General features: G+C 32.3%; 1 protein-coding gene across 5 annotated transcripts in view; it reads right to left on the minus strand.

The window, feature by feature from the left end:
• The window catches only part of LOC148621824 (vitamin D3 receptor-like), a 112,325-nt gene that overhangs the window by 8,036 nt on the left and 89,127 nt on the right, over positions 1-15,162 (minus strand). For all 5 annotated transcript variants that reach the window (XM_088576594.1, XM_088576595.1, XM_088576596.1 and 2 more), the window contains 3 exons: positions 12,003-12,179; positions 7,036-7,153; positions 1,584-2,038 (listed from right to left, as the gene is read on the minus strand). In XM_088576594.1, coding sequence (XP_088432720.1) covers positions 1,584-2,038; positions 7,036-7,153; positions 12,003-12,179 — 750 coding nt within the window. The remainder of the gene's footprint in view (positions 1-1,583; positions 2,039-7,035; positions 7,154-12,002; positions 12,180-15,162) is intronic.

A 15,162-nucleotide genomic window follows, 5' to 3' on the forward strand; every position in this document is an offset into this window, starting at 1 on the left:
ATGGCACGGCTTTAATGGCATTCACCATTCTGATTATACATATTAAATCTAAATAGATGCAATTATCACTAGAATGGGCATATTGTGCCCAATTTTTTGTATTATTAGACACAATGTGTCATTATGATAGATCTATTGAACAGTAATTACATCTCTAATGTCATTATCTTTGTGCCATGTTGGATTTTTTACAATCATATGTTATAACAAACAATTTAATAGCAATTCAAAGTGTAGCATATGTATTCAGTTTGAGAAAAACATCAACGAAAGCAGACATCACATGATTTTAGTCAAGGGTGTCAGTCAATTCAACCCTCAGTTCACAAGAACCACCAGAAGAGACATTGTATTATTTTAGTCAATGGCATCAGTCAATTCAACCCTCAGTTCACAAGAACCACCAGAAGAGACATTGTATTATTTAAGATCTTGGACCTCCTAAACTCAATCAAAGGCCATTCATGTAATGTTTGGGAGTAGAGAGATCTATCCCGACATTTGGGCATTTTTTTTTAAATGTGTTGAACCTGTATGTGTATTTATGAAATCTAGTCCTGGGACAATTTAATTTTGGGGCGAATTAACTTGTAGTTAGATTTTGAAGCATTTATAAGTTTCTATCCCCAAGCGGAAATTACTCTATGTAAACAAATTTGCCCAGTAAAATCAATTTGGATATAATAAACTATTCTTATGGCTATATTATGCTGTTTAGTTCGTTGCCACACTCTTTCAAACTACATGGCCACCATATTGGTTTCAGGTTGACTGGGGTTCATGCATGCATGAACGATCTGGGGAAGTTCATGCAAGTATGAACTTTCTGGCAAAGATTTTCTCGACCAATCAAGAACATCTATAAGCATGAAGAATCTCATGATCAGAATTATTTACTCATAATCCCCAAAATCAATCCCAAAATGCAATAATATGGTACATTTAAAAAAAACCAATTTGTATCAAATTAGATAAAACATGATTGTCATATCCCTTTTATCCTAATGATTAAGGTAATATAACTACAACAAGTACTATCTTTAAAAAAAAAGACAGCTGACACAATAATATTTGTTCTTTTTACTTATAACTTTCTACAATTCATTCAGGAAATAACACATGGCAAGCAATTTCAATTTTCAATGCAGTTATCAGCATTTGACCTATCAGGAAACACAATTGCAATCAGGTGACTTGCGTTTCCATGGAAGAACGTCTTTAAGGTTGAAGGGTAAAAAGCGATACTATACCGACTGTGTTGGAGAAATCAATCCCAAACATCCTTCTATAGAAAAAACCTTGTGGTACAATTTTAAAGAGATCTACATATTTTTTCATCAAATTATAGTGCTAAAACCAGAAAACTGTTTGATTGTAACAGCCTGACTAACTAGGAATATAGAATGGAAATTTATGGCACAAAATTTCAGAGATCTATACACTTGTACTAAAGTTATTGTGCAGCAACTAAATCCATGGACAACACAAACTGCATAACATTAATATGGAACAGCAATTTTTTTTGTCATTTTAAAACAGGCACTATATCTTATTTAAAACATTTTATGAAGTGAAATACTAACCTTCAGTAAATGAATCTGGTCATCCTGAGGCAAGGCCCTGAACTCTGGAATATGTTTGGCAAATTTGATGAGTCGCCTTATGAAAATATCAGTCATATTGAAGAGCTCATCAGGAGACCTAGGGTCACCAGTCAGTTTCTGAACCTGTTCTTCTGTGTACCCAGAATCAAACACGTTGCCATACTGCACTTCTAGATTTTCTATTTCCTTACGGTACTCTTCACACAGTGGTATAATAAAGTCTTCATCTTCTAAATCACTTTTCAGGGGAGATAAATCATCCATAGGACTTTTACCAGTATTAGAATCATCTGATATATAATTAGTACTTGATGTTATGAAGTCTTCACTACTGCAGGGAGAGTCTTCAACTTTTCTCTGTTTAGTTTTGTTTGGGTTTGGTACTTGTTCTTGTTTTTTTGTACTAGTTTTTCTCTTGGCAAGTTGTTCCTCACCTACACATACAATAAACCATCATCAAAAGTTGTTCTTTATACATGTTGGTTCAAAACATTTGAAAATTACAATACAACTGCATAAACTTGAAGAAAAAAAAAACATGTGTGCCTTTTCATATTTAGTATTTATTTCACATTATGATAATACAAGTGCAGTAAGGGTATCAATCATACACAATTGAATAAACATATTTAATTCATACATGTATAAATTTACAACATCTGTCTGGACTCAATAGTGCATGTGCAAGAAAACTGAACACTATTTTTTTTTTAAATGACAGACTGGTAGGGAGAATCGGTATTGAAGAAAAGGTAGACATTAAAACTACTCAATAAATGAAAAATAAATGTGCTTTATTGGAAACAATAAATATATGATATTTGATTTAGATGGTACACATAACATATTAGTATTCATGATGATTATTATATAAATTATAAAAAAGTTATTTGTTTAATATTAAACCTTTTCAGTAATTTCACAATGGGAAAAGCAACATGTTGTCAGGAAACATCCCAAAAGACTGACTTCCTTGGTATAAATACACTAAGATATCTCCCCTTATCTATAATTATATAATACAGTTCTACATCTGTGGTAATATATCATAATAGGTAGAACTTTCTGTTAACTGATATAAATACTAATATGGGAAAGCCATTGTATCTTCAACACATTCTTTCATTCAGTTTATCAATCATTTATATCTAAATTATGTTTTTCTTAGTACATTGTATATCTCAATTCTTAATTCAGTCTAATATCAAAAACAAGGAATTAAAGTAATAAGGGGTAGATTTTATTATGTTTGGAGGAGAATGGGGTAGATTGGAGGGTTAGAGTATCTTAGGGTAGAATTTGTAATGTTTGGAGGGGGGGGAGTGGTCGGTTAAAGTTTCTTCCATGTGGATATGTTTTTTTGAGAGGTTTGTTTTCAATCAAAGAAACAGGTAAAATGTTTAATTCACCACCCTCACACTTGTCATGTTAGTTGTATTTCATACTTGTTCATCCAGACATGTCTGAGCTCACCACAGAAAAGGGTTCAACAGTGTTCTAGAATTCCCATCCAGACATGTCTGAGCTCACCACAGAAAAGGGTTCAACAGCGTTCTAGCATTCCCATCCAGACATGTCTGAGCTCACCACAGAAAAGGGTTCAACAGTGTTCTAGGATTCCCATCCAGACATGTCTGAGCTCACCACAGAAAAGGGTTCAACAGTGTTCTAGGATTCCCATCCAGACATGTCTGAGCTCACCACAGAAAAGGGTTCAACAGTGTTCTAGGATTCCCATCCAGACATGTCTGAGCTCACCATAGAAAAGGGTTCAACAGTGTTCCAGGATTCCCATCTAGACATGTCTGAGCACACCACAGAAAAGGGTTCAACAGTTTTCTAGGATTTCCATCCAGACATGTCTGACCTCATCACAAAAAGGATATAAGAGTGTTCCAAGATTTCCAGACATGTCTGAAGGGTAAAACAGTAGGATTCTCATTTCCTGTCAATTGGAAAAGTCAGTTTCAAGGTCCCACCTTCCCTTTGGAAAGTGAAAAAAACTGAAATGTTTAAAGTGTTTGTTGAGTTTGGAAAACTGAAATTGATAGTGGGTAAACTGAACTTAATGTGTAGCTTTCCCATGGAAAATTGAATTTGTCAAAAATACAAGAACACTGGTTAAGAGATAATCAATATCAGTACAAATTACAATTTTTCCCTCCTAAATTTAGCAGAAGAATTACAAGCAGTTGTACTCTTTCTGAAGAGTATACAATAAAGTGCATGACAAAGATGAATTTGACTTACAACAACATGAAGTAAAACATTAGATTGATGGATCAGTAAACTTATAATACATTAAAACCAGCAATGTTATATTGTTTAAATATACAGTTCACCTTATCTTGGCAATATAGTGTCTCTGATACATTAGAAAAGTAGTCAATTACTGAACATTTTATTGTTTTGTAAGGACACTTATTAAATAGGTTGTAGTAAATTGGAAACACTATCTACTCCCTTTTAAACAAGCAACAGGCAGACAAATGTCCCCTGCTGCTGAAAAAAGAAAATCCTATAACTCCTGTAAAATTTGTCGAGTCAAAACGGTGACACCATATGATAAACTAAATATGGAGTCTAACAATCCTACAAAACTTGAATAAAATCCATCAAGCAGTTTCCAAGAGTTACATCCACAAGAAAATAACTGTAAGCAAAGTAAACCTAATCGATGATGTCAAAAACTGGACTCCATCAACAGAATCAATCATTGCACTGTCCAAACCATGATGACTGTCATATACCATGTACAAAGAATGGCTTTCGTATGACTATGATAAGTATAAAACGAGTCATTAAAACTATTAACAGAGGCTATTTATTTTCTTGGTGTACTAATTTCAGAACATAGAGGCACAGGCGATGTATAACATGACCTGATATAAGTTTGTCATTATTCTGCCTCCTTTTCAGACTAATCATATGTGTGACTTGGTGTCTGTTGTCTTAAGACATTAACCCAAATTTCCAGTTGTGGCCCATGCAGTGGTTATTGGGGCCAATAAGATCCCATGTGAAAAAATTTCTATACTGAAGACTGCTAGCTAAATTGAAACATCTAATAATGTACTGCAAACTTATTTCAGAAGCAGAAAAAAATATGTGTTACTAACAAGTCTATTATTATCAACTTATTAGAAAGAGTGTTAGTCACACTAATACATTGTGTACATATCTGTAAAAATACTTGCAAGAAGATTTAAAAAGGACAAGTTTGCATCGCTCAAGGACAGGACTATAACATGTTTATAAGTTCCTGTATTACTGGGAAAAGGATAATAGTGCAGACATTTAACACTAGAACAGATATACTCTTCTACAAATATTAATTATACAATGTATCTTGGCTTTGTTTTATACAAAAGGTTGATCAAAAAGTAAGTCAAGAACCATGATACTTTTAAATGGACCAAATACACAATTGAATTTTTAACCCATTTTTCCCTGGTAGTAGATCTGAACAGGAAGATTTGTCAGTGGGAGCCAACTACATTGCAACTTGGACAATATTGTGACACTGGATGTTACAACAGCTTTATATCCTGATCTAATACAAAATCATTAATGATAAGAAGAAAGTTGTGTTCCTGAATAACATCCCCTATTCATTGAATATGAATGAAAAATTGACTTTAGGAGTGGATTAGGTTTGATTTTTACTTCAATCTACATAATTAATCCTCAGTTTTCCCTGGCTTCAAGTAGCAGGATTCATGTTAAACAAGAGGCTGAAGAGACACAAGACAAAAAAATCCCAATTTTTCATATGGGTGCCAGGCTGTAGTGAAGGGTAAGCAACGCAACTTCCCAAACATCTAAAAGCATGCGATGAAACAGATAAAACAATATCTACTGTAAAAAGGTCATTAACACACATAACCAATGTAATATACTATAAAGTATTGTCATCTTAATGGCTTATTAATATGAAAATTGTAAAAGTGCTAATTACCAATGTTTAGTTATGGTGATTAAGTGTCATCACACCCACTCCTTAAGTATAATTAGTGTTCCATAGTTATTATTTTTCAGTATTATTAGTTTTACAGCAATATGATTTTCCAGCAGGTAGTGAGTGGGAACAAACAATGACTACTGAAGTTAACAAAAAACAGTGTAAAAAGACTCAAAATCAGTGGTCATTTCATTCTTTCATTGTCTGGATTATCAAAATTGATTTTGTTTTTTTTCTTCAGTGCATTACTTATCAATTGAATTAATCAGATTAATGCTTGATGTTTTATTTTTTTTAATCAATCTGTAGAATGGTAATTTTAAAGAACAGGATTTTCTTGCCATGAGCCAAGTGCCAACCATTAAAACAGACTTCCTTGTAAAATATTATGGAAAGTCCCAAAAAATTGGTAAAAAAGTTGTACATGCTCTATTCTACTGAAAGGTAGAAAATAAGAATCGGATGTGATAGATTTCTATATTTTGTCGATTATAACAAGAGTTTCTTGTCGATTATAAAGTAGTCACATTAAAAGCTTATTTGCATAGAAATTAATACACGGCAAGTTTAAATCAAAGGTCAATGAAATAGTGAAACTAGACTCTTGTCCTATAGTAGAGGTAAGATCTAAGATAATTTGTGTGCAAGCACCAGTTTTTCATGTATGTATGTTAATGACACACAAAAGAACAATATACAATGCTCTATACTATGTTTGATGAAACACCTCTTTCATATAGCCAGATATAATTCACATGTAGATCTTGAACTAGTTGATATTTCATACCATCAAGCACAAAAAAGAAATACTATACAAACAGGCTTTCTAACATAATCAATTTCATTACCACTATTTATAAAAAAAATTAAAATAAAATAAAAATGTTGTTATCATTCTATACTTAAATAATATTAAATGATAAAAAGTATTAGACTATAATTCCATCCATTAAATAAGATTTAGGAGACATAATATTAATAAACATATATAAATGCTATCAAATTAATCCATAGGGATTTTGATGCTTAATTTCTACATCATCAGACATTGATGAAGAATTTTTCTTCATTGTAACATACGACCATAGAGAGTGGTTCTTTGGTGACAACAATCATGACAAATAGAAGTGACAATGAAATTCTATGGTTGTCTCAATTAATCACCTGACAATATGGTTTATAATAACAGATAAAAGAGATGATTCCATGGAATGAACATCTGCTCACAGGAAGAGAAAACCTATACCAGTTCTATATCACTCTCCTCACAACTATCCTTGATATAAACATATTCATTCTCTACCAATATCATACAGAATGACAGATATTAAGATAACATGGAAGGAACATAATGCATGTATTTCATATGTGTGAATTATGTCATGGTTATGGCTGACGTAAATATATCAGATTTTTTCCCAGTAACGAGACATCTGTGATGTAAGAGTATTGTTTTCCAGTTATACTTACTTAGAATCCAATCCTTTCGCATGCCAATATCAAAGCATTTCTTCAACCTACAACCAGAACAGAACTTCCGAGTGTGCGTGTCCAATTTACAATTCCCATCAAAGCTACACGTGAAAACCTGGAAATTATCCAAAATAGAAAAAAATATATTAAATATGTAGTTGAAACAGCAATAAAATTATCAAACAGTTATCAACAAATCTAAGAAAACATAAAATATGATATATTACTAGGTTAAGATAAATGTAAGATTCTCCACTTTGGGTGTAGGAAGCCATGAAAATGCTATGTCTTCAAGAGTTATAATCAGTTTCATCTGGATGTAACCACTAGTTGAAGTGGAATAAGCAATTAGACTAAATCCAAATTTTCATCATTTTTCTGTACACTGAATGGTGAATTCGCCTGGTTTCATCTTCTCAATAGAATTATCAACAGCCCAGTTAAATTGTAAACCAGAATACTATCACATACACAGGTGGTTCATGACACAGTGAATATCATCAAAATATGAGTAGTTTTACCAACAGACAAACAGACCGTGTGCTTGTTATACATGTCAGAATATTTTCTATGATGATTTAAATTGAGCACAAATGGATTGCTATGTTAAGATATATAACTGAACTGTTCTGTCTGTATTTGATTTCCTTTGATACTTGAAGGGAACAAAGGCAGAGTGGATAGGAGTGTATAGCATTGGACTATCTACTCCAACATTTCAATGCCTGCTTTACCTTACTCTTCAACAAAACATGTCTAAACCCCTGTGTCATCATGTCTTAAAAGATTTCTAAATGCCAATTCAAACAATGTTAACATTATTTAAATGTCTCTTAAGAAATGCAAAATTTCAGTGCAGTAAATTTTAAATTACCCATAAAAAATGCAGCTGTTAAGGTCTCATTCATTTTAAAATCTATCTGAAATTTAAGCTGACATTTCTCATTTGACTAATTTAATAAGACTTCAAGGTAGGTATAGGCAGCTCTAGTGTTTTTCTGACCTTGGTACACAGTACTAAGGGTTCTCTTCCAATCAAGTGGTTCAGATTTGTTGATGTAGATCTACCAGATAACCAATTTTAATTTTCATACAAAACTGGATCTGCCCTTTTATTTTGTGATGTTTAATTGTTTGTTATTTTCTCTAACTGTCTTACCCTACTGCCCTGGGGAATTTGGGATTATTACTATCTTAAAAAATCTTGGTGTCTTTGGTCAATATGGTATCTTCCATTTCATCTTCTGAAATTCTGTTAAATTTTTCAATTATTCTGACTACATTCTACAGCAGGATAGAATAAGAAACTAGGTACATGGTACTTCCTGTTATAATTGATAATTAAAAAGTACAAGTTCTTAACAATAATGTGCCCAATGACCTCAATTTTCCAACATATTTCTTGTATAAAATTTGAAATCCATTTCCTCATTATCAGGAGACATTTATAACATGTTTGACATTTGGAGAGCAGATCATTTGCAATTGACAAGATTTGTTTTCCTTAATTATGTCATTCACTTAACTGTGATCCTGTGGAACATGTTGCTGTGTGCAACAGTTCAGGTTGTAAAGAACCAACATAGATCATATGACTTGGTGTGAGGCCAAACAATAATATGTCTGTTTCCTGCTACCCTGAACATTTTATGGGCTTTCTGGCTCAAACACCATTAAAGATTATTTTCCCATCAACTCAATGTAAATGTTGTTGAAGAGTATTTCCACTACCTACCTACCCATTTTTATTTCTTGCTAGTTGCAGGAAACAAGACTACTCTTTATTCCTTGGGTACTTATTTTCATGGCTTTCATGGGTGGTTGTACCAGGAAATTTAGATGAATGATTACTCAGTTAGTCTGCTCTTTAGGTATCACTCAAGTGACACAGAGAAAGAAGCCATACTGAGCGTTCAACATCCTGTCATCCTTAATTGTTTAATTAAATATATATAAATATAATATAAATTGTTTTCTAGTCACATATTACATTAGGGCTATCCGAGTCATTTATAGTCAGTAAATTGTAAGTGACTTCCAGTATTCTCAGCTTTTCTCATCTTTACACTGATACTGGTTGTTGTAAAAGTGGTGTTTTCTAAACTTAAGAAATAAATCATGGATACTCCATTTTATCATTGTTTTAACACAGGCTGACCATCTATGTCACATTGTTTTAACACAGGCTGGCCATTTATGTCACATTGTTTTAACACAGGCTGGCCATTTATGTCACATTGTTTTAGCACAGGCTGGCCATTTATGTCACATTGTTTTAACACAGGCTGGCCATTTATGTCACATTGTTTTACTGCAAGCAATAATGATGGGCTAAATAAGATCATAAATAGGACTAGTTTCTTCATATTTTTTAATAGATGCATCACACGTGCTGCATTAAATGTTAATCATGTGTTTATCACTTTTTTTCCATGACTATGGTCTAAAGAGCTTTGAAGCACATCATACTAGAATTGGCATTTTACCACTTTCTGCTTATCATTCAACTAGCAATGGGACCTCAAATTTCATTCACAAGAATTTTGGCTTACCAGAACTTTCAGTCATAATCAAAATCTGAAAACAGGAATCTTGATTCCATGACAAATATAATGTATGTATTGTACTACTAATTATGATAACTAAGGTATCAAGGGTCTGTGTTGGAAAATGTGTCCAAAAAAATTATTACAAAGAAAATTTTCATTCATAATTTTGAGTAAAAATAGCTTTGCTTCAGTGATAATACTCCAATTTTATTTTCATTTTATTGACACGTGAACCACACATTCGAGTCTCCAATTAAAAGTTTTTTTTCCTCTTACCATGAAAATTAATACTAACAAAATGAATTTTTTGGCCTTTTGAAGTATTAAATAGCTCTATAGATCTTAACATCTTACTTATCAATATTAATTTCTTCTATTTGTTAACATTCAATTCACTTTTATGTTAATTCATTAATATTCTTTTTTAGTATATTTATTTTCAGCTATGAATTTTAATATTTCTATCATGACTGTGTGCGGTAGGTGTAAAATGTGTACATAGAAACATCATGATGTGGTATCAAATTTGATCATACACTATTGACAAATTTGTTTTCATTAGCAACATAACTCCTAACCACTAATACAACATGTATATAATATACTACAGATTCTAAATGAGACAGTATGTAATTTTGATTTTCAAAAACATGTTTTTAAGTCGCTAATATGTAAGCAACTTCTTGCACTCTTAATTTCAGTGCTTAATAATCACATTCGATTTGCATAATTATATATTACTACTCCACATTATGCTCCAGATCTGTGCTGTGTTAACCGCCATTGAGTCATAGTTCTAGCTTCATACAAGACAAAATATACCTCTAAAATATCATACACATATGTTCTACATATGTTTCTTGCTTGTATCAGTACAGAAAGTTTACATGAAATGATCGGTAAGCATTTAACATTAGCCAGTTTCTGATTCAGGCACAGGGGACTGTATAGGTCATATACAATAGCAGGGCCCCGACATCTATAAGTATTCATTGCCAGTTATTTTATCTGGTTATTAATCTGGTTCCCTGATTAATATCATAAGCGACCTAAAGATCGCTAAAATGTACTTCTTTTAAAAAAATATACACATGTCTATACATGTTTTTTGCTTGTATGAGAATGGGAAGTTCATATTAAAAGATGAAATGATCGGTTAGCATTGAATTTATGTAATATTACCCAGTTTCCAATTCAATCACCGGCTCGTTACAGTTGACTAAATAGGTCATATACATTTTCAGGGCCCCAATATCTATATAGCCATCGCCTGATGTTTAATCTGGTTCCTGGTAACCAGTTGTTTTGCTTGAAATCATTCAGGGAATCATGGTTAGAGTAATCATATCAAAGGAACCAAGATTCTAGTGAAAGTCACACAATTTTAGAGCATATCGATTCATGCCATTTCAGATGTTGAAAATAAAACAAAACCAGTGGCTGAGAATATATGACGATTAGTGATTTTGAAGACCTGTCTTTGATTTTCAACTGCCACCAAAATCTAAATGATGTAAAGAAAGTAATTTCAGATATTAACTAGATTTGTATTTCAACAAACTGCTACAGTGACAACACTTTTCTGCATTATATAAAGGAAACATCCATACTAGACTTGACGCTCCCACTCTGATGCTTATAGAAAAATTCCCCATCAGAATGCCGAACTTCGAAGCATTGTTCTACTTATAATAGAAACTCTTGATACTGACAATCTACGGAATATCTCAAAAAGCGTATCAGCATGAGCTCAGATATTCCATATGATATTGTGAGTATCAAAATCTTGATTAGCTATTATTTTGTTTATTGATAATCCAATTTTGGTATTTTTCATTCATAACTCTTAAAGAAAATCTGATGGCATCTAATATCTAATGTTTTGACAGATATTTTAAAAAATCTTGTTATATCATATATTCAGATTAAAATATAACCTTTTTGTATATGCATTATAAGCGTTTGTTTCAACTCGTCTATCCTATATCGCATACCCTATATCACACCTCTAGACCTATATCGCATACCCTATATCACACCTCTAGACCTATATCGCATACCCTATATCACACCTCTAGACCTATATCACACCCCTAAACCTACATCGTCACGTTTCACAGACCATACTTGGAGTATGGTTAAAATATATGATATAATGAATATGACATGTGACAATCTGTATCACATGCTGTATCAACCTGAGACTCCTATATCATCCATGGGCCGGTGGCCCTTGCAGTGATATAGGGGTCTTGGGTTGATACAGCATGTGATACAGATTTTGACATGTAATATTCAGTATATGTACAAGAGATAGAGAAATATTTGTCAACAAGATCTAAGGGAAAATAATACAAATTATGGATGAAATTTTCATCACAGAACAAGAGTTATTTATTGATTTGAATCTCCTACCTTGGTTTTTAAGGCATTTCTTCTAAAGAAAGCTTTACAGGATTCACATGTAATAGCATCAAAGTTATAGCCTAGGGCTTTATCTCCACAAACTCCACAGACTAGTACTGTACCATCTTTAGGTTTCGGTCTCCTCTTCTGTTCTCTTTTCATAGCACTCTCAGATCCTGAATAGTACTGCAAGGACAAGAAAAAACAACATATAACTAAGCATGTATATATACATGTACATTCAACAACTTATTCGTGTTATTTTCAAAAAGTAGAAATATAAAATGAAATACAGACCACTTACAATATACAATTCTGTTCATTATTAAACACCCTAGAAATGTCTGTTATAAGTAAGGTAAAAGAGCAAATTTATGGAGAAGGTCTTTCAATGATGGTATGCAATAAACAGTTGTAGTAAGAGTGCATACTGAAACTGCACAGCATTGCTTCGATGCTTTGGGAACATTACATACTGATGCTAAACTGCATTGCTGCAATGCTACGGAAAGGTTACATACTGAAACTATGCAACATTGTTTTAATGATATGGTTATAAGATTTATAATTTATAAGATTTTATACTGAAACTTCATAAGCACTGCTCTAATGCTACAGATAAACTGAAATCACAGAGTATTGGTATTGCTCCAATGCTTCCATACGTGAAAGTCTACTGCTTTTGGTGGTTATCTCCTGATAATTAATGAAAACTTCAACAGTTTCCCACTAATACCATGTGTGAAAATGGGAGATTTAACCGCATTCATAAAGGGGTAAATTCACTAACACTAGTTTCTGACCTACTATTTTGTCGAAGTTTAAACTTACTATTTGTAATTTTCTATTTTAAAGCTAAAATACTATCTGCATACTAATAAACAGAAAATACAAGCTGCTGTGTGACAATTAGTCACAAGGCGGGCACAAAACTCTACTTCTACACAGTTTTCCAAGTATTTTCACAAAAATGAGAGTACTTTGAGTAGTTTTTTAATCCAAAAATATAGAGTGGAAGCCAAGAACAACAAAATCTTTTGTCAGGAGTTGTGATGATACAGAAGGCTATTTTGTATAAATATCAAAGAGTTCAGCAAATGCGCTCTATATTTTCTATATAAAATTGTCTCATAAAATAAGCTATTTTAACACGATTCAGCTAAATGTTTTAATTCTGCGTTATTTTCATCAACAATTCTAGTGCAACATATGCATTAGCAGCAATGAAACTTTGTTTTTCACAAAGGCATGTATTCAACTAGTGAATTATGCATTTTCAAATGTATTTAAAACACTTCAGTTTTAGGGGCTGATTTTGATACATTCTGAACATTCTCCTTTACCCCTATCTTATTTTGAATTTACTTCAATACTTGTCAAAAAATGTTGTGAACGCATGTAAATCAGAAAATCACCCACTTCAGAATTTTCAAATGTTAACACCTACATGTATGAGCATCTTCGAAGTAAATATTACAGCTATGGTAGTTGATACAATTAGTTCCTTCTTAATTTCACCCCTTCCCAACAAAACAATTTTGTTTGTTTTTTTTTAAACTTACCAAGACATTCAGATGTTTTTGACAAAGAATCTTATGATATTTTTGGCCACCAGTTATAATTAATGCTATTCATATAGATAATGACATCCAGCAAAAACATTTGATACAATCCAAATAAATTGGGTTCACTGACTGGTTTCATACTGATATCTCAAGAGGAACATTCACATTCTGATTTAAAATATGGCATTTAACCTACATCACTCAGTACTACCATTATCTAACCCAAATATTCTGATAATTTAGATCATTGGAATGTTCTTGTGATATTATATCGCCACTAGGGCATGCAAGTCTTGTTCTTAATGTATGCTTCATCTGAAATTTCTGCTATTGGAGGCATTCACAACCAAAGACTAATTTGTTTATAGATTGCTACTTCCAGGTACATCAATATGATGCACAGTCATCATAATTTTTTCTATTTCATGTTATAACAAAACCAAGAGAACAAAACTAAATTTAGTATAGAAATAATTAAGCATCATATTCTTATCATCATATTTACAAGCAAGTAGTATCTTAAAAAAGATAGCCGATGCAGTAAAATTTATTCTTTTTACTTATAATTTTCATCAGGAAATAACGTATGGCACGCAATTTCAATTTCCGATACAGTTTTTTATTAAGAGGTTTTTATTAACAAGACTAGTAAACTACATCCCATGCTTTTTTATAAGAGTTACGGACCCATTCTTATTGGTTCACTAGGTCACATGACAAGACTTACAAGCCCTTTTATGAGCAAGATTCTAATTTTAGCATTTCAGGTCGAACACAGTTACAACAACTGCATATAATTCCTATCATTGCATCTGATGCATATTGTGAACAAATACAATCAGAAACTAAATTCATATTTCTATTAATGATCCAGTTATGGTTCTGTGCCACAATGAGAAACAACAGACAACCGATAAAATCAATATGCAAAACCTAAAGAACAGTACTTTATGCGAAGAAATGCTCTATTATAGGTTGTAATTTATTTTTTCTTAATTAGGTATCAACCAGTAGAATGAAATAAGTTTCAGTCCTTAAATACTTAGAATTAAATACTAACACAATATACCACAATTTAATTTTTTCCATTGTACATGTACTTCTCAGATCATTAAAAAGAAATGGTAGCCTCCACAGTATTCAATATTCCTTTTGATATGCCATTTCGTAATATTTTTGCATGTTCTGAAGTCATTTCATTAATGGGAATTCACAAAACAGAAGATCAAAGAAACCAGCTTCTGAAACACAAGATTTTCTAAGAAAAAATTCCTGGAGGCTATTTTACAACAAAAACATACAAAGCCATGGATGAAAAATACATTTTAGGTTTCCTGTTCCAGGAGCATCATTTAGTGCTGTAAAGATTCTTCAATTGATCCTTTCAGGCAACAAAAAAGTGTTGCTATTTATCAAGGAACTCAATAACAGGTCTGCCTGTCAAACCCAATACAGAGAGAGGAGTACCGACCATATCTAACAACACTTTCATTTGACATCTCATTTATTTGTTATCCTGATCCAGTACAATTAAGTCAAGAAAAATTCATCAAATAGCAATGTTTGCCAAGGATAGATAGAGGTATACTGAAAGAAACACTACT

This window comes from Perna viridis, chromosome 3 (assembly GCF_037379345.1).
Source record: "Perna viridis isolate PV_CMFRI_1.1 ecotype Kerala chromosome 3, ASM3737934v1, whole genome shotgun sequence".
NCBI lineage: Eukaryota > Metazoa > Mollusca > Bivalvia > Mytilida > Mytilidae > Perna > Perna viridis.